We start from the raw sequence: 26,138 nt of genomic DNA, 5'->3' as shown, positions 1-26,138 counted from the left end.
CTCATGGCATTGGACTGCTGGAGGGAAACCGGCCGCCTTGATGATGCCACTTTCAATTATTCTCTTTGCGACAGGTGATGGCTTTCCAATGTAAGGGACCTCTCGAAACTTCTTCACACTGAAGTTTCCCAAGTTGGTATCTCCGATGTTACTCCACTTGGACACGATCTTGGTCTCCAATTCTTCATTCCTCTGATCTTCCTTCATGAGGGCTGGACGACTAGTAGATGCTCCTGCCTTTGGAGTCGCCATCTTGACACCTACACAACATTTCATAATTAGTAAAATATCTAAGAGAGTAGCAAGGAAGACTTAAAAGATATTAATTAGGAAACTTCATGATAAATCTTGAGTTATCATTTCCTAATTAACTATGCAATTTTCAAAAACTTAAAGTTCAAAATTCAAAACTTCAACATTGGGACTAGGATGATCTAGCCATACCTCCTCTTGAGAATTAATTCTAAGAAATGATGCAAAATAAGGTGAATTTTGGCCAGGCAAAATGTAGATCAAAGCTCTCTCTTTAGCAAAATGTGCCCCCTTTAGTCTTCACAAGAATCAACTCCACCACCTCTAGTCTTCAACACTTGAGGTAAATTCGCTCCAAATAGACCAGATTTCGCACTTGAAATAATGAGTGATAGATTGATTAAACTTGATCAAAACACCCCTATTATATAGGGCGCTCACCATTTTGCCCCCCATAGGCCGACTTGTCAAAATAGGGCAAAAAAAATAAATAAAATTGCAAAAAGGAGAGGCCGACTTGACAAAATAAATGAAAATAAGCCTCCAAGCGCTCCATTTTTTAATTTTAATTTCACAAAAATTAATTTTAAATGCCTTTATAATAAAAAATTCGATTTTCTAAGGCTCAAAATTAATTTATTAAATACCAATGCGCCTTTTATTAAATGCCAATTTAATTTAAATTTTTCCAAATATTTCGAAGTTAGCAATTTGGCATCTAATGCATTTTTAGAGGATATCAACGTTGAAATAAGGTAAAAATAAAGAATGCCAATAACTTCGCCCCGGTCCCTTGGAGAGGGATAGGAGCGAACTTGCAATTTAAGCCTTGCATTCTTCATTTTTTATTGCCATAACTTCATCTAGGCATCTAAAATGGCATTTTCAATTGGAGTCTTGAGTTTAATTCACTTGATCTCTAGGAGGAAAGAGCCTTTAGGACTTTTTCGCCCTGGACCCTTGGAGAGGGACAGGAGCGAACTTTCACTTTTGTCCTCAATCCTTCATCTTTATTTGTCAATTCTCGTTGTGGGGTAAGCAATGATCCCCCTTCATCCATTCTATGCATGTTCAACTTGTTTTTGTGAGGCAAAATTGATTTTCCAGAGATTTTCGCCCTGGACCCTTGGAGAGGGACAGGAGCGACTTTTGCATTTTAGCCTAGGATTATCAAGTTTTGGAGTCAAACCTTTGTTCACCATGCTTTAGAAGATCTTTCCCATCTTGCACAATCCCGTCTTAGCGTAATCTTGGAGGGAAATTGTTGATTTTGTAAAAATCGCCCTGGTCCTTCAGTGAGGGACAGGAGCGCTTTTGAGTCCATTGCACAAATTCTTGATCACATCAATCTTCAAATTACCCTCCAGGCGTAGAATATCACACTTCACTACCTCTTGAGTCTTGGGAACAAAAATATCATTTCAAAATGTAAGGTAAATGGGCACATTTGGAAATTTCGCCCTGGACCCTTGGAGAGGGACAGGAGCGATTTTCCTTATTATCATCAAAATTTGTAAATCTTGCATCTCAATTCCACCTCAAGGCATTTTAAACACTGTTTCAAACTTGCGCCTTGGCTTAGATTTGTCCAAACTTGGATAGAAGAGCTGGATACTAGGTTTTTCGCCCTGGTCCCTTGGAGAGGGACAGTAGCGATTTTGCAATTTCAAGCTTATCCGTCCTTTGCTATCTTTCCAAATTATCTTCAATGGGCTAAACATGCCTTCTTCCATTCATTTCAATCACAAAACTTGCCTTGTCTTTGCAAGAAATTTGCACTTTTAGAAAATCGCTCTGGACCCTTGGAGAGGGACAGGAGCGCCTTTTTACTTCTTGGTATATTTCCTTGTTCTTTAAACTCTCAATCGCATCTAAGGCATAAAACATCATTTCTCCCTCTCATCCAAGTCAGGTTTTGCCTCAAAATCTCAAACAAAGAGGAGAATCTTGAAAAAACGCCATGGTCCTTCAGTGAGGGACAGGAGCACCTTTTGTCATTTGGGTTGATTTCCTCCTCTGTTGACTACTCAAATTATATTCAACGCACAAATCATGTTTTCCTTGATCTCTTCAAATCATAAAATTATTTTGATCTTGCAAAAATAGTGCAAATTTGAAATTCAAGCTCCGGTCCTTCAGTGAGGGACAAGAGCGCCTTTTGCCTTCTAGGCCAAAATGCGTCATCTTTCATCATGAAATGTCTTGGCTAAGGAAGATATCATCTTGTTACACGCTATGAATAAGAATTCAAGTCCAAAAAAGGTCTAAAAATGTGTATATGAAGAATTTCGCTCTGGACCCTTGGTGAGGGGCAGGAGCGAAATTACCCTTCTAGGCAAAACTCCATCATTTTATTGTCTTCAATCAAATTTGGATGCTTTATCACATTCATTTTGTCCTCTGCCATGGCTTTGATGTTCCAGTTTGACCAAACAAGGTCAGGAATGACTCTGCTAAGTCTTTTCGCCCTGGTCCTTCAAAGAGGGACAGGAGCGATTTTGATGATTCAAACAAAATCCTTCATCATTTCAAGTTAAAACCCCTTTAGGCGGGTGGAGAAAGTCACTTGTTTTCCAATCATATCCAACACTTGGTCCCTTTTTCACTGCAAGATAAAGGAATTCAAAATTTCGCCCTGGGCCCTTGGTGAGGGATAGGAGCGATTTTCCCTTAAACTCCAAAATTCATCATTTTCATGCCTTCAAAACTTTCAAAAGCATCAAAACCACGTCCAATCATCTCTCCTGGAGACCCTGCACAAAACAAAATAGAAAAGTCAGTGACAAATATGCATTAAACAACATTTTCGCCCTAGACCCTGAGCAAGGGACAGGAGCGATTTCATCCTTTCTGGCTAATCTATCCAAAATTTAAGTCTTCCAATCACTTCACAAGGCAGAGTCAGGTCATCTTCAAGGCCAGGAACTGGTTAGCACACCTTCTCAAAACAAGAAATTGCACTTAGAAAGAATTTCGCCCTGGGTCCTCAGTCCTCAGAGAGGGACAGAAGCGATTTCTCTGTTTCAGGCATCATTTTGCCTCAAAAATTTGATCAAAATTTTCCTAGGCAAAAACACACAATTCCACCTTCAAAATGCTAACACTTAGACAAAATTTGGATTTTACCCCAAAAAAATCCCTGAATCTAGACCTAACATGAGACCTATCTATCTCTCCTGATAGACTTACCTTATTTCAATAATCTCAATCCTCGGGAGGACACTTAACAACCTTCAAAATTTGACTGGACTCAGCTTGAAAATACATTTGGAAGAAACCCCTAAGGTTTAGTCCTAGCCCAGACAGACAACTCACTCACTCAAAACCCTAAAAGTAGAGAGAAGAACAGGCAAAACAAAAGCGAAAAAGAGGGGGTCCCCATTCTGATAGGGCGATGTGTGAAATGGTCACAACAGTAAGGAACCCAAATGTTTCCCTTATTGAATCTTCACCAAGGAATGCAAGTACCACTCCTTTAGGTGTCTTTATTGTCCTTGATTGTGGGTCATAATGTCTTGCACATTCAACCATCAATTCATTGCATTGCACTGCCGGTGGTAAACCTCGTGCTTGATATATTCCATTCTTCATTATGTTAACTGCCAATGAGGATGACATTTGATTGCAGGTTCCATACATCCTTAAACTGATCTTAGCCATATCCATTTGCTCAAAGTTGGTATCTCCAACTTTCTTCCACTTCGATGACATTTGAGACTCCGGAAAGAATCCGTCAAGTACCTTCTTCATTTGTGTCTTCCTAGCAGCTATCCCAGAATTCGACCCTGACATGATCCTGTATGAAGCTCGAAATCAATGACCTTGAAGAAAAATGTTAATGATGATTAATTAATTCCAAAATTTCTTAAGTTCTGATTTTATTTGTCAATTTATGACATTTTAACCTTCTAAAATCAGAATTTGAAACAATTGATGCTTAATTCTGGAAAAGAAATGATAACTTAGCAAAATTTGAAAATGAACAGCTTAGAAACCTGATTCTCAATAATTTAATAAGGTCTGATTATCATTCAAACTCAGAAATATATCTTTCACTTTAAAATTTTAAGAATGATTGATTGAATTCTGCGATTCTATTCTCAAACTTGATTGCTAAAATCTGAAAGGATGTCTTGAAGATCCTTATTTGAAAGCGGTGAGAGCTTTGATCTGCAATCAGCCCCTTCTCCTCTTTTCTGCGATTTAAAATTGAAAAGTCTTCTTGAGAGTCGCTGGTCTGCTCGTAATTAGTTCGCTCTGCCTTGGATCACAATCAATTTCGAAATTTGAATGGTTGAACTGATTTCCTTGGGTCTCTTGTATATGCTTGTGAACCAGTTCGTGTCTTTTCACATGATGACCCTTAAAATTTCCTCTTCCAGCCGACTTGTGGATTAAATTTTACAAGGTGCGATTTGAATCTTTTTAAAAAAATTTGAATGTTGAAGTATGAGGGCAGGAATTCGCACCTCATAGGGACAAACTTGTCCTTGTTTGTTGTTGATCCACACTTGTCTTCACATCTCTTGATGGAAAGTTATAATGCGTAGGGATAGATTTCGTTTCAAACCCAATCACCTTGGTGGGAAATCGATATAGATAAGGACAATTTCGTCCCTATGAAATTCATTGCCTTTGATTCCCTTCATCGAATGGGAAGTGGAAAACCAATTCTTATATGGGCGAAATAGTCATTAATTTCATTGATCCTTGTTTGGAATTTGATAGGAATTTATCTCTGAATTTCGCTTGTTATTAACTCTTCCACCAAATGCAATGGTGGAAAATCGATCCTCATAAGGACAATTTAATCCTTCTAAAATTCACTTATCTTTGCACAATTTATGCTTGAGTGGAAATCCGATTTGAATAGGGACAATTTGATCCTTATTTCAAGTTGATTTGTCCCTATAAATTTGTTCAAATTTTGCAAATTTAACCCTGAAAGGAAATTCGATGGGTATAGGGACTATTTAGTCCTTATGAAATTTTATGAAATTTGATCTATCCATGCACATTTTTACTCAAAGGAGATTTGACCTCTATAAAGACAAATTAGTCCCAACTTTTGTCCTTAGTCCTTACTTTTGATGTAATCCCCCTTAGGAAAGTTGATCTTTATGCTCTGAGTGGAAAATCGATCTGTATAGGGACTTTTTGTTCCTTACTTTTGTCCCAACTTTTGATTCAACACATCTTAGGAAAAATGATTTTTCATGGGGAGGATGGAAAATCAACCCTCATAGGTACAAAATTATCCTTATTTCAATTGCATAGTGGAAATTTGATTTTCATAGGGGCAAACTGAATTTTCAACATCAATTTCTTGAATTCAACCCTTAGGAGTGGAAAATTGATCTCCATAGGGACAAATTCGTTCCTCAAATTCATTTCATTCAACCTTCTTCCCAGGAGTAGAAAATTGGTCCATAGGGATTTCTCACTTGTCATCACAAAATTTGCATCATCTTGCAACCATTTCATCTTTTTTGCTCAAATCCAAGGAAGTGTAGGAATTTGATTTCCTTGAGAACAAATCAAACTTTTATCCTTGACCTTGTCAACCTCATAAACCCTAAGACCTATTTATACTTGCAATTGGGAGACTTGGTGGTTTGATCATACCTTCAAGGCAAATTTCATGCTTGGAGCTCAAAATTGATCCCTAGCTACCCTAACTCTAGGAATCGACATGACCAAAAGGCAAAAAAAAGGGGGAGTTTCCATTTGCAATGGGGCAATGTGTGAAAAGGCCATAACACCATGCAACCCCTAAAATGGACTTGCCATGCTAGAAGCAATGGTTTTCGTCCTTACCTTAATTTTGCAGACAAGGGAGTTTTATCCCTGAGTGCATACAAATTGGATCTATGATGAAAGTCGGAATATCGAAAATTCGGTAGTGAAAATTAACGAACATTGCTAGATACTTAAATCATTCTTCACAATATTTTTGTTCTCATAAAAAGCATTACCTTGTACCCCTTGGGATAAAGTGGCATTGGGACTTAATGGCCAGTAACGAATCTGCCTCAAGTGATGGAAATTATTATTGTATTAATATGCATTCTCCAAGTTGTAAAATTTAATTCATAACAATCCAAAAAACCCATCAAAGACACCCGAATTAGAGACCTTGTGCCAACATTCCTAGAATCTTAAAGCGAGAACGTTTTAAATATCAACATTTTGAAATCGTCCTTGGGTCAGAAATCCTTAAAAAATTCATGACCAACATGTAATCATTTCAAAAGGTCCTTCCATGTTATCTTCTGAGTATTGGCATGTAAATTCTCATGAATATGCAGCAAACAAGAATTTCAAAGGTTATAAAAGGAGAGATAGCCTGTTGTACATTGTAGATGTCTCTATCTCACCACTAAGCCACTAAGAATTTACATAAGGCACAAAGGAAGAAGTTTATCAAGCAGCAATAAAATCGTACCAGCAGTCCCAGTGAAAAGTACCAGCCAGCAGTACCAAATAATCAAATTCGGACATTACACAATGAAGATGTAGAGAGCAGTGAACTGACTGCTGGCCCAACAACACAGAACAATCTCCTTCAAGCAACCCAAACCTCCTCCCAAGTCGAGTACTATTGCTCCACATTTTCCCCTAGCCTGCTGTAAATTGGCTTATCCGCAGATTTTGCTGCAAAACACAAGATTTTATTGTACAACGGATTTGTTAAAACAAGCTTCTGCAAAACAGATTGCTTTAAAGAGCTATGTATCATTCTGTCATGAAATTGCCAATTTGATGGCTCAAAACCCTATTACTACCTCAAAGGTGTTTCCCATTTCCTCTCCTTGTCTTTAAACCAATAGGGAGTATGGATGCCATTAGACATACTCCCCCATCCCTGCTCAAGAGAAAAATGCTAAAATGGCAGCATCAATAACAGCATACATGGAGTTGCCTAAAAATGGACGACAAAGGTGTCAATATTTCATTACTTCGATTATAAATCTCCCTTCTTATTTCTCATATCCAACACCAAAATGAACATCAAGCTATCATGCAAGAATGCCTCGAGCACAGGTTAAATATGTACAGCTTGTGTAAAACTATTCCAATTTGCAGAGTTGAACTGAGGTTATTGAATAGATTCTGTACAATGAAAAAGCAAAGTGAACACTTTCTGCAGTCACTTGTCATAAAACTCAACAACCCAGTCCCAGAATATGTGCACTCAGTATCACCGTTGCCCCGCAGAAGCCACCTCTCAAGCTAAAGAGTGTTAGTTTCAGATATGCAAACCCAGATCTATGGGAGCCACCCCTCAGCAGAATCAACTGCACCACAACAAGGAAGATATTTTGGCACACTTAACTGCTTTTTATGCCCTAAATCCTCTCTATGACTCCTTCTGTCCTCCCCTTGCCCCCAAAAACCCATGATATCCAAATAGGGTTCTCTTAAGAAAAAAAGTGGCTAATGTTTGACATCCAAAAAAAGACTGATACACTCCTGGCATTACAGTCTTATCTTTGTTACAAATGTCTGCTCCAAATCCTCTCTATGACTTCTTCTCTCCTCCCCTTGCCCGCAAAAATCCATGATATCCAAATAGGATTCTCTTAAAAAAAAGGTGGGGCTAATGTTCAATGTCCAAAAAAGGACTGATACACTCCAGGTGTTTCGGTCTTATCTTTGCTACAAATGTCTGAAGTACTCCTTATAAAGCTTCTATGTATCTCTTAGATATCAGAATCAATGATGTAGCTCTCCCTTGTTTCTAACTGTCTTCTCACTTGAATGGAGTTTTTATACCATGATCTTTTCTATATTATAATTATCTTTCCTCCAGAGAAAAAATGTTGAATCAACAGTCAACTTATAAACAAGCAGAACCCCTATGTCTATTATTGGAAAAGGATAACTTGCTGGGAGAGGAGTTAAGATAATGAGCTCACCGTCAGTGCATGAAAGCTCTGGATTCATGTCACGATTAGCTTTTACTACCCTTACATAGACCAAGGCACCAATCTGATTCAGATTAACAAAAGAAGCTGTTAGTAAAATGTAAGAAGCAAATATAGGGCATGTTCAAACTGCAAAAGAAGAAACAACCTAATAGATTATATAAATAGCTCACCTCAAACTTCGGTATATTCCTTCTTGTTCCACCTTCAAACGCAAGAACTGGTAGAAAAGCCAACATGGGCCCCTTTATGTCTACTAGGAAGTTCTGAAATCAAATTATAGTAATACAGAATGTAGAATATTGCTTGATGATAATAGGTTCAGTATACCACTTAAAAAGCATTTTGAAAAGAAGATGAAAATAAAACAAAATATGAGTGCAGGTAATTTCAAGGTGAACATATATAAAGCACCAACTATGATAATATAAATGTGCAGTTTTTGAGGAAGTGCACATTTTTCCACGTCTTGGATGAGAACTTCATTAAAAGGAATTTTTGGACTGACTGGAATATAGAACAGTTTTTAAATGTCAACAAATTTAATTTTCAGCTATAACTTTGGATTCAGACTATGTTGTCATTTGACTGGTTCAAATATATTAGAACATTAAAATGTCTAAAATTAACATGAGGATGTGAGGGTAGGCAGGGTGACATTATTGTTTCCCTTTTTGCAATTAAACATAGTTTTTTTAATATTTTCTTATAATTATTATATAGACTTTATCCCATGCATAAATAAGCTGACACATTCACTCTTTTCCACACATGATGAAGGGAGAAGTACAATAGCTAGCTTGCAGACTTAATTATCACTAGTATAGGTTTGTTCTAAATTTGTAGGAATGCAATTCCACTGTTGATGAGCTGCAGTTTACATGCAAAATATTGTACTCAAACAAAGCAATACAAAATGAATATAATCAAACATTATTTTTGTAATCATGACATTATCTCCTGATTTAGCACAAATAAATCTGCCAAAGAGAAAAAGTGTCTGCAATAATAAACTGAATACCATGAGTTTCTGAAAAGGCCTACATATGATGCAAGAAATTGTGAGGGACATGAAGGTCATCATTAGATGATCATTATGGCAGAATTACATTCCTGCTTTATTCTTCAAATTTATAGTCTTGAACGTAATAATTGCAGCTTCAGTTTGTAGATGTTATTAATCATATTGTAACAAAAACCGCATACTCTGCACTGGTTCTTGTAAAAAGTCTTTGTTACTTTGAGATACAAATTCACTTGTATGATTTTAAAAGAAAAAATAAGCATTCACAGTTACCCAGATACACAGATTCTGACCCCAAACAATCATCCTTCATATCAGAATTGTGGCCCCATCTTGTACCCCATATAAAGATGTCCTCACACATCAGGAGACTTCAGATGACATTTCGAAGAATCTATGTGTCCCCCTGAAAGTATCCTTGGAAAATCCACAAACTTACAATGGAGGTTCCTTAAATATGCCATTAATTGCATTGATGCGTTCTTCAAATGGCAATACTTGGTTGATGAGAGTTAAAATAACTGAAAAAAAAAAAAGCATTGATAGGCATTATGTTGTCTAATTTTTTCATGCAAAAAATGAGTTTCACTGTAGCAGAAAAATTTCTTATCAAGGCCAAGAGTGGTATTCATAAGAAGACAATTAATGCTTAAGATGTTCATGTGCAGAATCTTTATCAAGTGACTGAAATGAGGAGATAGATCCCTCTATAAATATTTAGTAGGTAATCAGAACCTAAATTAGATATCATTAAATTTAATTGTAGGATTCGTTGTTGAGGAAATTAAACAATTTTTAGCAGGTAGAAATTGGAATTCATCTATTAGCCTAAGTAATTTAACAATATCCAAAAAGGGGGAAATAGAAATTTAATTTACCAAGTTGGCTAAGGGGTAGCATTAGTTCAAGAGAACAATTCAATGTTTGAAAGTTGACTATCAACAAACTCTTGGGAAGGTGACTCTAGCTCATTTTGATGGAAGTGATAAGAGTTCCGCTAGAGCTTGGGTGCAGAAGCTAGATAATTGCTTGTCTCTGAGACCGATGCCAGAGGAAGATGCCATCAAGTTCGCTACCTTACACTTGGATGGAGCTTCTCACGAGTGGTGGTATCATGGGTTGGTCACCCTTGGCCATAGCTCAATTGTCACCTACAATGAGTTCACCAACAAGCTCATTGAAAGGTTCAATACTAAGGACCCAAAGGTGAAGTTTTGTGAGCTTGCACAGCTGAAACAACAAGGGTCATTAGACACCTACATTGCTGATTTCCAGAGATTAGCTGTGATGGTGCCAAACATTATAGAGAAGAGACTTGTTGTCTTCTTTATTGAAGGATTGGAGGAGCCATTGAAGGGGTGGGTGAAAGCATTTGATCCTCCCACTCTTAATGAAGCTGTCAAGAAGTCTAGGAGTATGGAGTTGGCTGCCCCTAAGTCCAAATTTCAGTCAAAGTCTTTCTCATTTCGTAAGGACAAGAAGAAATTTTCTAATCAGCCTAAGAAGTTTCCATCCCGGATGGATGATGAGCTCCGTCAAGAGCTCCGGAGGAAGAATTTGTGTTGTTCCTGCAGAGAACCTTGGGCCCCGGGTCATAGATGCCATGGGAAGAGTCATGTTCGTCAAATGGAGGCATATTTAGCTGATGGATCAGATCCTGAAATTTCAGAACAGCAGCTTGATTCGGAACGAAGTGAATATGAAGAGGCTCCAGAAGGGCCTGAAAGTGACCAAGAAGATAGGGGTGTAGTTGCTCAACCCTCTAGCATTCATAAAAATGAGTCATTCAGAGTTCGTGGAGTGCTTGGAGAGCACCGAGTTATTACCCTCATAGATACTGGAGCGACTCACAATTTCATTGATGAAAGGATTGTGGAAAAAAGAGGCCCAATAACTGAAGAGGTTGATGGATTCAAAGTTATGGTAGCTGATGGTTCAACTATCTCTTGCAACTGAATGGTTTCCAACATGTCTCTGAAGTTGGGAAACTATGAAGTTAAGGATGACTTCTCTGTGATGAGTATTGGACGAACGGATGATGCAGTTCTTAGCATTCAGTGGTTGCGATCTCTTGGAGAGATCACTTTAAATCTGCAAACAATGGAGCTTAAGTTTATGTCCGAAGGAGAGAGAGTGGTGCTAAGAGGGATGTCTAATGGAGATCCTCGAAATTGTTTCATTGAAGAGGATGGAGCGGCTGATCCGGCATGATCAAGTGGAGTGGGCAGCGGATTGCATGATCATGCCATCCAGCCCCATAGATGAGAAAAGACACTATCCTCTTGACATTCAAGCATTGATCACCAAAAGGAGTAAGGCCTTTGAAAATCCACCCCCTGGAAGACCTCCTAAAAGAGGGACTGAGCATATCATTGAGTTAGAAGAAGGTGCTAAGCCGGTCATTACTACTCCTTACCGATATCCGAAGAAGCAGAAGGATGAAATACAGAAAGAAATAAAAGAGCTTCTAGATATGGGGTACATTAGGCCAAGTAAGAGTCCATTTGCTTCAACAGTGGTGTTAGCGATGAAGAAGGATGGGACCATGCGCATGTGCGTGGATTACTGAGCTCTTAATCAGAAAACCATCAAAAATCGGTATCCTATTCCTAGGATTGATGAGCTACAGGGTGTTGTCTACTTTTCAAAGATTGATCTTAGATCCGGCTATCATCAGATTAGAATGAGGAAAACTAACATTGAGAAGACAACCTTCAGATGTCACTTTGGAGATTTTGAGTTTTTAGTCATGACCTTTGGCTTGACTAATGCACCTACTACCTTCCAATCATGCATCAACAAGATCTTTCAAAAGAGTTGAGGAAGTTCATTCTTATCTTCTTTGATGACATCCTCATTTTCAATAAGTCATGGAAGGAGCACTTGCAACACTTAGATGAAGTTCTTAGCATTCTGGAGTCTAAATCATTGTTTGCAAAGGAATCTAAGTGTGACTTTGGAATAAAGGAGCTGCTTTACTTGGGCCATATCATCAGTGCAAAAGGAGTAAAGGTTGATTTGGAGAAGATCGAGGCAATAGTAGATTGACCTCCACCTAAGAATTTGACTCATCTGAAGGGATTCTTGGGCTTATGTGGTTTCTATCGTAGGTTTGTGAAGGGTTATTCTCAGATGGCTGCCCCCCTCACAGATCTTACCAAGAAGGGAGCTTTTGTGTGGACAGAAAAGGCACAAGGAGTTTTTGACAAGTTTAAAGAACTTATGAGCACATGCCCTGTCTTGGCCCTATCTGATTTCTCCAAGCCTTTTGAGCTTCAGTGTGATGCATCTGGAGAAGGTGTTGGTGCCGTATTGATGCAAGACAAGCATCTAATTGTGTTTGAGAGCAGAAAATTAAGAGGAGCTGATAAGACATATTCCATCTATGACAAAGAAATGCTTGCAATCATGCATGCATTAACCAAGTTCAGGCAGTACTTGGTGGGCAGCAAATTTGTTGTCAAGACTGATCATAATAGCCTCAAACATTTTATGCATCAAAAGGATTTGAATGAAAGACAACAGAAATGGGTGAATAAGCTACAAGCTTACGATTTTGACATTGAGTTTGTCAAAGGCAAAAACAACATTGTGGCTGATGCACTTTCAAGAAGACCCCATTTGAGCTCTTTGTGTGAGCTTACTGCTGATTGGAAAGACTTACTGCTTGTTGATTATGCCAAATATCAGTTTGCAACCAGCATTCTTGAAGGTACTTTTCAGGATGAAAGGTACAAGATGGTTGATGGTTTGATACTCTACAAGGGTAGAATCTTTCCGCTACCTAAATCTCAGCTCAAAAAGAAGATTATGCAGACTTTTCATGGCATCCCCCTTGCTGGTCATCAAGGTTTTTTCAAGACATATAGGCAGATCCGGGAAAGATTTTCTTGGAAGGGAATGAAAAATGAAGTGTTGAACTACATCAAGGAGTGTCACACTTACCAGATGAACAAAAATGAACACACTCTACCCGTTGGTTTGTTGCAACCTCTGTCAATTCCCAACCAGAAGTGGGAAAGTATTTCGATGGATTTCATCACAGGGTTGTGTTGACGTGTATTTTGTACACTATCAAACACAGAATAAAATACCTAAAGGGTACCTTATCCTCTCTTGAGTAAAGCCTCCGAATGCTGAAGATGTCGCAAAAAGGATCAATCGGGATGACTTCAAGGTTCTTGTATGTAGGATCTCTACGTGTGGATAAGCTCTCTGTGGTATGATGTGATTTGCTGGAATCACAAGGGGACTTACATTTGATGATTGAACTTCTGATTTGCCTTTGAATATTGCTGGAACACAGGATCTTACTGCCTTAGATTTGAAAAATGGAAAAAAGATGAGGGCGAAGAGAGGATCTAATCCTAATACTAAGAATGTAGGAGCAATGATTGATCTTTGATAAAACTCTAACTAGGTCTTGTTTTGACATCGCAGGACCATCTCCACAAGGCTAGTGCGATCTTCGAAGGGAAGCTTTATGATGTTCAAATCATCACTGCAGGCATAGACACCATCAGGTTGATGCATATCAATGAAGAAGCGACAATTGAAGTTAAGCTTAAGCTGAACGATTCCAGTTGACTACACAAGGCAAGTCTGCAATCAACAAACTGCTAGTAGTATGGATATGCGAATTTCACCATCAATCAAGCATATTTCTTCCATTCATCTAATAACATGAAATCAAATATGAGAAGTATAAAGACCATGCAAATTGTTGAATCGACCCATAAATTTCACCATTTCTTCAATGAAGTTACAAGTCTTTTACAACGACATCTTGGCAACAATCTTTGCCTTCTCTCTCTACTCTACTCTAATTGCTATTCTATCAACTTCTAACTACTCTCTATCTACTAACTGCTTCCAACTATTTTCTAATTCTCTAACTGCCTTTACAAAATGAAATGCCAGGGCTTATATAGTGCCCTCAATAAAATTCGATGGCTTAGATCAATTCGAGATCAATGGCCAAGATTCAACAATGAAAACCCTAATTAGGGTTTGTTACAACCATTACATAACATTTAATGCTTGACCAATGATAAAATTGTATTGCTTGGACACATGTCCTCTCTAGAAAAATCGACCAATGGATAGCCGAGGTAGGTACATCGGAGTTTGTGCCACCTTCCATGAGTTAGGTACATTGAATCTGGACATGCTGAGGTGGACCACACTGACTGGAGAAGTGATGACTAGGATGCCACCTCGTCTGACACTTGTAACTTGGTAAATATTCAACTTGATGTTGTTGAGAAGTTAGCTTTAATTAATTCATCTGGAACTATTTGCTTCTTCAACGAGCCCTTGTTCTAACCCCTTGTGTCCTTGATGTGCAGGATGATGATGTACCTCGCCTTGGAATGCTAGATTGGAAGAGGTCGTCCTTGATGACGTTAGTCCAAAAAAAAATCGTCCTTGTCGATGCTAGGCTGGAGGAGGTCGCCCTTGTCCTTGCTTGACCATCCTTGAGGAGAGTCTTCCGACTTGTGGATCCTTCAAATTTGGGAGCCGCCATCTTGATACCTACACAACATTTTAAAATTAGTAACATGTTTTGCAACATGGAAATATAAACTAGAAAGAGGATTTAAGTTTTAGGAAACCTCATGATAAATCTTTGAATTATCATTTCCTAAATTTAACTAAGCAACTTGAAATTCAAAATTCAAAATTCAAAATTGAGACAAGGAGAATCTCGCCATACCTCCACTTCAGGACTAAATCTAAGAAAAGATGCAAAATTAAGCAAGTTTGCTAGGCAAAATGTGGATCGAAGTCTTCAAAATGTGCTTCTTCTATCAACTTCACCACTTCTAGCCTTCAACGTCTTGAGGAAAATTCGCTCCACCTCTAGCCTTCAACTCGCACTCCTTCTTGGACCAGATTTCGCACTCCTTTATTGCTCCTTCAAAATCACACTTGGACAAATGATTGAAAGATGGATTAGCATGCTCAACACACCCCTCCTATATAGGCGCTCATCTTGATAATTGCCCCTAGGCCGACTTGGAAAATAGGCCCAAAAAACAAATAAAATTTAATAAAAGAGGGGGCCAACCTTGCAAAATAATACCCCAAGCGCTCCCTTTTTTTAAAATTTAATTTAATAATAATTAATTAAATGCCTTTGTAATTAAAAACTTTGATTTTTTAAAGGCTTTAAATTAATTATTGAATGTCCATGCGCTATTTTTAAATACCAATTTAATTAAATCTTTCACATTTTTATCGAATTTGGGATTTTAATGTAATTCGAAAATATTGGCGCCTAAGCATGGGAGGAATAAGGGACACTAACCACATCGCTCTGGTCCCTGGGAGAGGGACAGGAGCGCTCCTTCATTCTGGCCTCGTTTTTCTTGTTTTTCACGCTCAGAGTCTTGTCTTAGACGTCCAAAATAGCATTTTAATTGGGAATCTTGAGCTTAATTCGTCCCTTTGTGGAAGGAGTGTGCTTTAAAGTACTTTCGCCCTGGTCCCTTGGTGAGGGACAAGAGCGAACTTGCCTTTTTCCTTGGGTCTTTGTCTCTTTAATCACCAATTTATATCGCAAGGCAAGTAACAATGTTATCCATTCATTCCATGCATACTTTACTCGTCCTTTACAACGCAAATTTGATATTTGAGTGAAAATGGCCCTGGTCCCTTGGTGAGGGACAGGAGTGAACCTTTGTTCCTTGTGCTCGTCCTTGTTTATATCAACTTGCAACTGTCTTCACGGTGTAAAATGATGTTCCTTACTCCCTTTTGAACACTTGAAATGTGAGTGGCAACTTAAATTTGGACACACTTGAACATTTCGCTCTGGTCCCAGGGAGAGGGACAGGAGCGAATTTGGGCATTTCCATCACCTTTGCGGTCTTTGATACTTTACTTTCTCTTCGAGGCGTTCCAAACATCATTGCCCCTTTGTGTCTTAGCTTGGAGTGATTTAAGCTTGGAGGGAATATTAAATAACCTTGATTTCGCCCTGGTCCCTGGCTAAGGGACAGGAGCGAACTTTCACTTGTAGGCTCAATCATGCTTTGCTAACTTTTAAAACCACCTTCAATGGATCCGCTATGCTCCCCATCACTCATCCTTGACATGTAATTTGCTTCATCTTAGCGAGAGATTTGTCTAAGGAAGAAATCGCTCTGGTCCCTGGGAGAGGGACAGGAGCACCTAGGACAATATGGGCTTCACTTGGCGTTTTTACAATCTTCAAATTATCTTCAACGGACTCGTTACGCCTCCTTTGCTTGCCTCAAACTTAACACTTACTTGATCTTCGCCCAAAACCTGTCTTATAAGGAAAATCGCTCTGGTCCCTGAGAGAGGGACGGGAGCTATCACTTAAATTCGCCCTGGTCCCTGGCAGAGGGACAGGAGCGATTTTGCTTCTAGGGTCAATTTTCCTCATGATTGCGCTTTCAAATTATATTCAACTGATAAAATGTATCTCCTTTGATCTTCTCAATTCGCGAAATCGTTCAAATCTTTCAAGGACAAGGCAATTTTGGATTTCAAGCTCCGGTCCTTCAGTGAGGGACAGGAGCGATTTTTGTCCTCCAGGCCCAAATGCTTCATTTTTCACCATGAAATGTCTTTGCTAGGGAAGATATCATCCTGCTTCATGCTATGAATAAAAGTTAATGTCCAAAAAAGGTCTAAAAATGTGCATATAAAGAAAATCGCTCTGGTCCTTCAGTGAGGGACAGGAGCGAATTTGACCTTCTAGGCAAAAACTTCATCATTTCATTGCTTTTGATCAAGTTTGGATGCTCTATCATGCTCATTTTGTCCTTCAGCATGCCTTTGATGTCTCAATTCGTCCAAACAAGGTCAGGAATGGCTCAAATAAGTATTATCGCCCTGGTCCCTTGGTGAGGGACAGGAGCGCTTCGCCTTGGTCCTCCTGGGAGGGACAGGAGCGAATTTCGCTCTAGATCCTCAGTGAAGGACAGGAGCAAAATTTGACTTTTCAAACTCTCTATCAGGATAACTTTTATGGAATATAACATTTAAGTATAAGTGACATTTCTTTCTTATACTTTAAGTTATATTCCATATATACTTTCAGGATGTTTGAGAGTGGTTTCAGACCTCCAGGAGTTATATTGCAAAATCTAGTTTTTTGAGGTTTTTCAGTTTCCAGACTTAGTCAAATTTCAGGATCAGGACATTCCAGACTTAGCCAAATTTCAGGATCAGGACCTCACTCAAGCCGGACTTGCTTATCCATGTGATCCCCTGGGCGACACTCAAAATGCAAAGGCTAACCGACAAAACCCTAAAAACCTAAAAAGACAAACCCTAAAAAGCAAAAAAAAGAAAAAAAACAAGGGTCCCCATTTGCAATGGGGCGATGTGTGAAAACGTCACAACAGGTTGCCAAAGGCTTATGGCAAGGATTGCATTTACGTGGTGGTGGATAGATTAACCAAGTTTGCTCATTTCTTCGCCATCACTAGCTCATTTACAGCAGCTCAAGTGGCTGATGTGTTCTTCCGTTAAGTGTTCAGATTATATGGGTTGTCCAAGAATATTGTAAGTGATTCTTGACAGCAAATTCCTAAGCACCTTTTGGCAGGAGATTTTCAGATTATGTGGCACAGTGCTTACTCCAAGCACAAGCTACCACCCACAGACTGATGGACAAATAGAGATTGTAAACAAATGGTTGGAAGGCTATCTCACAAATTATGTTTCGGAACAGTAGAAGGCATGGGTGAGATGGCTACATCTTGGGGAATATTCCTACAATTCCTCATATCACAGGTCCATTAGGATATCTCCTTTCATGGCACTGTAAGGTTACGAGGCCCCTAGCTTTGCTGATTTGATGTTTAGTGATAGCAGAGCCCCCCAAGCTAGGGATATGGTGCAGCAATGTCGGACTATTTTGGAGGCTTTGAAGAACAACCTCCAAATTGCACAGAACCGGTAGAAGTTGTACGCTGATCAGCAGCGTGTAGAGCATTCATTTGAGGTTGGAGACATGGTCTACCTTAGATTTCAGCCTTTCAGACAGTCCACTCTCAAAAAGAGTGGAGCAGAGAAGCTCAAGCCACATTTCTATGGGCCATTCAGAGTCACCAAGAAGGTTGGTGCAATGGCTTACGAGTTGGAGCTACCAGAGAGTAGCAAAGCTCATAACGTCTTCCACATGTCTCGCCTCAAGAAGGCGCTTGGATACAATGTTGTGGTTTCTTCAGAGTTGCCTCCTTTGGATGAGGAAGGGCAGTTGGTGCTGATTCCTGAAGAGATTATTGATTTCAGAGAGCACTCCTTGAGAAGAAGGACAATCAGGGAGTACTTGGTGAAGTGGAGGAACTTACCTGCAGAGGATGCTACTTGGGAGAGTGAAGAGATTCTACAACATCTAGGCTTGCAATTGCTTGTGGACAAGCAATCTTGGGAAGGGCAGATTGTAATGTCCCCTTCTCAGTGAGGAGAATTTCAGTGGACCATTAGCCTATTCTGGAGACCCGTAGGCTAACTGGAAGTAGAAATTAGGGTTTCCTACTTTGAGGGGTATGACATGCATTCTATTCCCAAGAGAATTTTGGACTTACTATTTTTAGTAAGTGTCATATTTGGCAGTTCCATTTTTAGCAGTTTAGTATTGAACCCCGGCACAGTTCAGTTTGATGGTTTGCGGTGCCACAATTCATGGTTCGATTTGGCCTTATCAGTAATTGATTTACAAGTGAATTTTTAAATATTAATACTTTATATTAAAGTTTAATATTTAATTGTGGGTGTGGATCGACTTAAGGAAAATACCTTCACTTAAAATACTTATTATTTTCCTAAGTCAGTTGGCGTTAAAAAGGAAGAGGAATATTTCATGTTTTAATGATTTTCTATGTGCAAAAGTGTTCACCTTGGAAAAGTTCAAACTTGTGCCTAGACAAGGGGACGCCAAAGTCATGTGGTGACTTGAAATGAAATTCAAATGAGAGTTTAAGAATTTGGGCGCCATTTGAAGATGAATTTGAATCTTAGAATTTATAAATACGAGAGCTTGGCCTCTCATTTGGATCCATGAAGAAAATATAACGAAGTGCTGCCGAATTTTACATTGAAGCTTCCGGGAAAGCATACCTCCTAGCATTTGCTGGATTTCTTGCTTGAAAGATAGCAACTAATCGCACTTGAGACCTGTCTCCATTCAGGAGAGCCGACTGAAGGACAAAGATGCAGATTTGTGTTTCATTTACAGAAGTGTGGAGTGTTTTTTGAGTTTTTTATGTTGCTGGTTCGTGTGTGCTGAAGGTGTTTTTCACTCGTGGCTCCTTGTGTGCTTGACATGTGGTTTTGGGTATCGGCTCCATCTCTTCCTATACCTTGGGCAATAAAGCTCACCATTTTGCGGATCTTAAAAAGCTGATTTGGATTTTATGTAGCAAGTCGAACTTCCCAGCAGGGTCATCCCCTTTCCTTGGCTGCCTCGGGTTGTGTGCAGATTGTTTGAGGTGTTTGTGGTGCAGGTTTGAGGTTCTATTTGTGTTGTCAATGCTATATCTCTCATTTGTTTCTGTTTTTGTGCGATTCGGAGTTGATTTGGAGAAGTTATGAGCATTTTGGGGTGTCCATAGCTTGCTGGTCTGCATGTTTTCTGTACATGTTATTGATTTGAAAATTTCATAGGTGTGTGTTAGAAGAGCTTTTTGGTGTGAGTAGTATAAGTTGGTTGGGGAGTGAATATCTATTATTGTTGCAGCAGTTGGACTTGTTATCAGCACTTGATTCTTCATTCTATATGATTTGTAATGTTGGCTAGTAGTACTAACAGCAAAGTTTTGTTATTTCTTAGTCCCACTGCATAAGTGGAAGAGGCTGGCTATGCCGCCTATCTTTGGGATAGTGATATTTCATGTATTGATAATCCATAATGTGCATTGTAAAGCTAGTTAGTAGTACTAACAGCTATTTGTTGGATTATTGCTTGTAGTCCCACTGCATAAGTGGAAAAGGTTGGCTTAGCTGCCTATTTTGAATATTGTAACACTATCCTCCCGCTGCATAAGCAGTAGAGTGATTGTTCTTCAGTTTCTTGTATCCTCCTTGGCTGGTATACCCCCAAGTGATCTTCAATATTCTCCATATCTTGCTGAAAAGTGGAAGAGTTGGCTTGCCGCCCAGATATTGTAAGCAATTTTCAGTTTACATCTAACGATCCCCTATGCACTATATGCTCTCACCCTCCCAAATTGGGCTCTCGGTGATCAAAAGGTGTTAGGGTTACTTTCCACAAGATTTGAGGTTTTAGTTATAACCCTAACGGGTGTTTGTATTGCTTGCAAATCTGAAAAAAATAATTGAAAAAATTAAGGGGAATATTACAAAATCACAAGGGGACTTACGTTGAATAATTGAATGCTTGAATTTCTAGAACTCGGATCCTAACTACTTGATTTGAAAAATTAAATGGCAAAAGACATAAGGTTTGAGGGGTCTACTCTAATCCTAAGAATGTAGGAACGATGAACAATCTTTGGTGAAACTCGACTAAGCCCTGCTTTGACATGCAAAGCAACAACTCCACAAAGCTTGGTGCGATCTTCTAAGGAAGGTAAAATGATGTTCAAATCACTACCAACAACAAGAATACCATCAAGGTGATGCATAACAAAGTGTGAATAACAATTGAAGTTAAGCTCATTTAAGGATTCCAGTTGACCACACAAGGCAAACTTACAATCAGCAAATTGCTAGTGGTATAGATATGTGACTTTCACCATTGATCATGCACAAAGTTCTTTCGTTCATCTAAAAGACATGAAAATTAATTGAGAAGTAAAGAGCATGCAAATTGTTGAAATAACAAATCAAATTCACCATAACTTCAATGAAATGAATTGTCTTTTACAACAAAGTTTTGGCAACAATCTTTGCCTTCTCCTAATCTAACTTCTATTGTAATTATCTTCTTAATCTACCTATCCTTGGACTACACACTATTCTATTGCTATTAACTATTCACTGTTAACTATTAGCCTTTACAAATGAAGAGCGTGAGCTTTATAGAGAGCTCATTACAATGAATGGACAGGATCAATTTGAGATCAATGGTCCAGATTTTACAATGAAACCCTAATTAGGGTTTGTTACAACAAACTCAATTCTAGCCAATGAAATAATTACAATATTTAGACACGTCATTTCTTGAGTTTTTTACCAATAGATAACGAGGGTAGGTACATCGGAGTTTGTGCCCCCATGGGTGAGTCTGGCACACTAAATCTAGACATGCTGATGTAGGTCTCTTCTGATTGGTCGAATGATGACTAGGACACCACCTCAATCTGCTTGTAGACTTGATTATTCACCATGAAGGAATGTTGAGCAATATCTCTTGATACTCAACATTATCCAATTTGCTCAATGTGATGACGATGAGAAGCAAACTTTGATTAACTCTTCTGAAACTATCCGCTTCCTTGATCATGTTTGATATAATCTTTATGTGATGACCTTGATTGATCATCCTTGTTTATGATACATTTGATGAATGGTGCAACTGGTTGGGGTTAACTCCTCAATGCACTGACTTTGGTAAAACTTTCCTTCATCATGTAAGTCATCTTTCCTTCACATTCTAGTGCTATGGATCATGTCCTTGTATAAGTGAATATTTCTTGTGTAATCACCTTCCTTGATACGATTGTGTTAGCCTATGAAGTCCTCTTGAAGACACCTTCCTTATATCTCGACCTTGATGTTGATATTTTGTCCTTTTAAACAATTGTTCCAATCTTCCTCCAATCCCGGTTCTTTGATTTCTCTCTTCCCTCCTGCAAAACAAACAAAGGAGCATCAAACACATATGATATATACCTTCTATATAACCCCTTAATTTGGTATAATCTCTGATTTTATGTGATTTGCCTGTTTGATAAGTGCATCTATAGAATAAATCGCTCCTTGGTTTGAGCAAATTTGTTGTCTCCTTGATGAATTCGCTTCTTCCTTTGTCACTATCGATTGGAGTAGTTGCTTGTGGATCAGATCTGATGTTGATGCTGACTGAATTTGCTGTTGTTGTAATCAAATTTGCTGTTGATAAGCTTCCTGAATCAGATTTGCTGCTGTTATTGATTGGATTCTTTGCCTTGCTGATGAAATTCGCTGTTGAAGGAAGAACCTGCTGTGAATTGTTGATTAAATGAATGCTTTGAGTCCTATATAGGCGCTTTTAGGGCAAAAGACCTATCCTTTATGGTGAAGGCCGACTTTACTCGTGAATTTTGACATTTTGCTTTGTAGTGTAGCTTTGCACTTTTCATACTTGGCCGATTTTTTGAGCACCTTTGCCACATTTGGTGTGAGGCGGAATTTGAAGGGCACTTTGCCACTTGGACCCTTGGCGGCTTTTGAGAATAGCTTTGCCATCATTGCTTGGTGGCAGAAATTTTGATGACCTTTGCAAGCTGATATCTTAAGTCAGAATTTTAACCCTTCCTTGCAACATTTGCTGTTGGTGACCTTTTGGAGGATCATTGCCACTTAATTACCTTGGCGGAAGTTTGAAAGGGCATTGCCATTTATGCCTTGGACGGTATTTGGAAGCATCATTGCACTCAAGCATCAAGTTGGATTTCTGGAGGGGCTTTGCCACTCTTGCTCAAGGTGAAATTTTGAATGACCTTTTTGCTATGTTGATCAATGGCAGAAATTTGAGAGGGTTTTGTCGTGTTATTGACTTCTACCTTTGCAACTTGTCACTTTGATCAACCATCTCAACGTGGCTTTGCAATTCACTTCATTATTCAATCAACTTGAGTGACTTCTATGATTGATTTGCATCCGAAGCCTTGTCATGATTTTGAGATTGTTTTTTGGTTTTTTGGCAAAACTTCAAATCTTGATTCAATATTCTCTCTATCGGTCATCCAAGGCTCCTTTGCTCTCTTAACACCAAGTCGGATTTTTCAAGGACGTTTGCCACTCAAGGATCAAGGCGGAAATTTGGAAGGGCCTTGCTATCAAAGCATCATGGCGGAATTTTTAGGCACCTTTGCACTTTGATCCTCTTGGCGTCTTTTGAAGACCCCTTTGCACTTTGATCCTCTTGGCGGCTTTTGAAGACCTTAGCATCTATTTCTTTTTGGCAGCATTTGGAGACACCTTAGCATCTCTTTCCTCTTTATGTTCATTTTGACCTCATTTCACCCCAAAAAAGAAGAGCTATCCTCCTAACTCCCGGCTTCCTGACCATCTATACCTCTTCAATACAAAGGCTAATAGCTAAGGACTCTAACACTATCAACGGCTAAGCAGGAAAAAGTGGGGGTTCCCCATTTGCAATGGGGCGATGTGTGAAAACGTCACAACAGGCAGAAAATATAATAATAAAAGGTTTGAAGGATTACAGAGAAGGTGAGCACACCGATAGGTTAATAAAAGACTTTCCAGCAGACATGTTGGAGTAGTTAGGGCACATTCATTGAGCAAGTAGAATTGGTAGTGTGTCACATGATAACAAAAACAAGAATATAAGAGTAACATTGAAAAGTATTGAGGACAAGAACAGGATTTTAAGGAACAAAAGGTTTCTCAGAGGTACACAATTTTTCATAGATAAAGATTTAACCCTTCTACAATTAAAAGAGAGAAGAAAGGAATGGGAAAAAGTAGTAGCAGTAAGAAGTGTAGGTAATCCAGCATGGATGCATAGATGGAAAGCCCAATTCAACAACAAAATAGCACATAGTAAATAGGAAGGTGGGGCCCCCCAGGCACACCTTTCAATAGTAAGATGAAATTGTAGAGCTTACCTTTGGAGAAGAGGGTCTGGTTTAAGGCCCATGGCTGAGGGGATGGACATAACTGCCCTCCTTGAAACACACGAGCATGAGGGTTGTAAGGTACCAAATTTTGAAGGCTATATGAAGATATTGGTATGGAATGAGCTAACTGAAAGTGAAAAGAGACATGGAGGGGTAACAAACTTTGTAAGAGAATCTTGGGAAAGAATTATACAAGTGGAAAAGGAAAAGTCAAATAAGCAATACATATGGATAAAAATAGAGACTAAAAAGCTCATAACTTATCTTGCAGGATGTTAATTTGCTTCTCATAGTTCAAAATTCTATAAGAAGAAAAAATTAGACAAAGAGGACCCATATGCAGCCTTGACGAAGGATATATCAGCATACAACCACAAAGGAGAAATCATCTTAATTAGGGACTTTAATGCTAGAACAGCAAATAACCAATCTATTTGCCTTAGCAATGAAGAGGGAATAGGAGATAATCATTTATGGTTAGAAGAGGAAGGGAGTCAAAAATGAGAAAATGTATCTCAAGATGAAAAAGGAGCTATCACACAATATGGGGCAGAATTGATGGGAGTTTGCAGCTTATATAATCTTATCATATGCAATGGCTTAAAAGCTTGGCCAAGTTCAGGGAACATTGCGTGCCACACCTACAATGGTCAAAGTGTGGTGGACTATGTTTGTAGTTGTAATGTCCCCTAATTAGTTATGCCTTTAAATTAACCCAAAATTATCCCAATCTAAAATAAGTAAATTAAGTTTATGGGAGCACCTCTGTATACTGTTTTGCAACAAAAAATCAGAGAACGTATATGAAATGATACTTGTAAAACTGAAACACATGCTAAAGAAGTAGATTGAGTGATGTAAATCTTAATGTATTAATTACCATTAGTATTAGATTTATTAGATAAAATCAGATTGTTATATTTGTTAGATACAGTCAGATTTGTTAGATGAAATCAGATTATGGGTTAGTTGCTTTTCTTAATTATCCAATTCCTTATTACACTAGGCTAGGCTAGTTGGATAGGGTGTCCAAGAATTCCTCCCTCCTAGGCCCAAGAGCAGATACTATATCCCTCCTGGCTCCATATGGCAGGTGTTAAGCATCCATCATGGAGTGGCGTACCCAGCGAGGTGTTCTATCGTCGTTCCCCCTCATCACAACCACCTTCTCTCTTAAGCCCAAGAGCAAATGCTTCACCCCTCTTGGCTCCATGTGGCAGGTGTTAGGCATCCACTATGGAGTGGCGTACTTAAGAGAGAGTCCCTCATTTACCATGAACCATTTGTGATATTGTTATTCAGTTCATCTCTTTATGACATTTAATTATACCTGATATAGTTATCACATTATATTATATTAGTGCCTTATGTTAGATTGTCATTCATGCTTTTTGTTAGTACTACTTTGTATCAATATTAATCATTTATTATTACAATCAATAAGTTATTCCTTATATTATTAGCATTGTATGAATTTACAATATTACAATAATTTGTGCAGACTGAATTTGATTGCCTTATGTATCCTTGGATTCATGTACCGATATGTATATATATTATGTCTAGCAGTATTGTAATTTTTATGCTGTTTGAATAATTGCATGTTATTTGCCCTTTTAACTTTATATCTAATTAATGTCATCGATCTGATTAAGATTATCCACAAAGGTTTATATTCAGAAATGTAAATATAGAATTTTAATATCTATATAAAATACTGACTGTTATATTTAATACTGATTCAGAAAACGTACCTGTCCTGTTATTACTTTCCCTTTTTATCTTTCTGGCATTTTGGATGATCTTCCTCTATCTTTTATATATGAAATTAAGTGTGAATATTCAGCACATCCCCATGCATACCACCAAGAACAAAGATGCTACTGCCTATAACTTAATAACAGTTCTGATCTGATCCAATCCATGGTGATGTTATTGGATGCTTTGATTCCTTTCCTTTCTATCTCTCAATGTGAGGGAGAGGTCACACCTCTTCATCAGGCATGCCCTTTGGTAAGAGACACACCCTTTCATCATTAGCACCTTTTGAAAGAGTGCAACTCTTCATTATTTCTGCCCTCTGAAAGGACATAACCTTTCATAATTAGGTCTGCACTTCTTATTTAAATCAGATGTGCACTTCTC

General features: G+C 38.5%; 1 protein-coding gene across 1 annotated transcript in view; it reads right to left on the bottom strand.

Annotated features, from left to right (window-relative positions):
• The window catches only part of LOC131059112 (uncharacterized), a 116,533-nt gene that overhangs the window by 37,744 nt on the left and 52,651 nt on the right, over positions 1-26,138 (bottom strand). Inside the window, exons 5-6 of the mRNA XM_059211322.1 lie at positions 8,354-8,446; positions 8,172-8,244 (exon numbers count right to left, since the gene is read on the bottom strand). Of these exons, the coding sequence (XP_059067305.1) occupies positions 8,172-8,244; positions 8,354-8,446 (166 nt within the window). The remainder of the gene's footprint in view (positions 1-8,171; positions 8,245-8,353; positions 8,447-26,138) is intronic.

The sequence above is a fragment of the Cryptomeria japonica genome, chromosome 9, assembly GCF_030272615.1.
Source record: "Cryptomeria japonica chromosome 9, Sugi_1.0, whole genome shotgun sequence".
Taxonomy (NCBI): domain Eukaryota; kingdom Viridiplantae; phylum Streptophyta; class Pinopsida; order Cupressales; family Cupressaceae; genus Cryptomeria; species Cryptomeria japonica.
The sequence above is the reverse complement of the archived record's forward strand: the minus strand, read 5'-3'. Positions and strand labels throughout refer to the sequence as shown.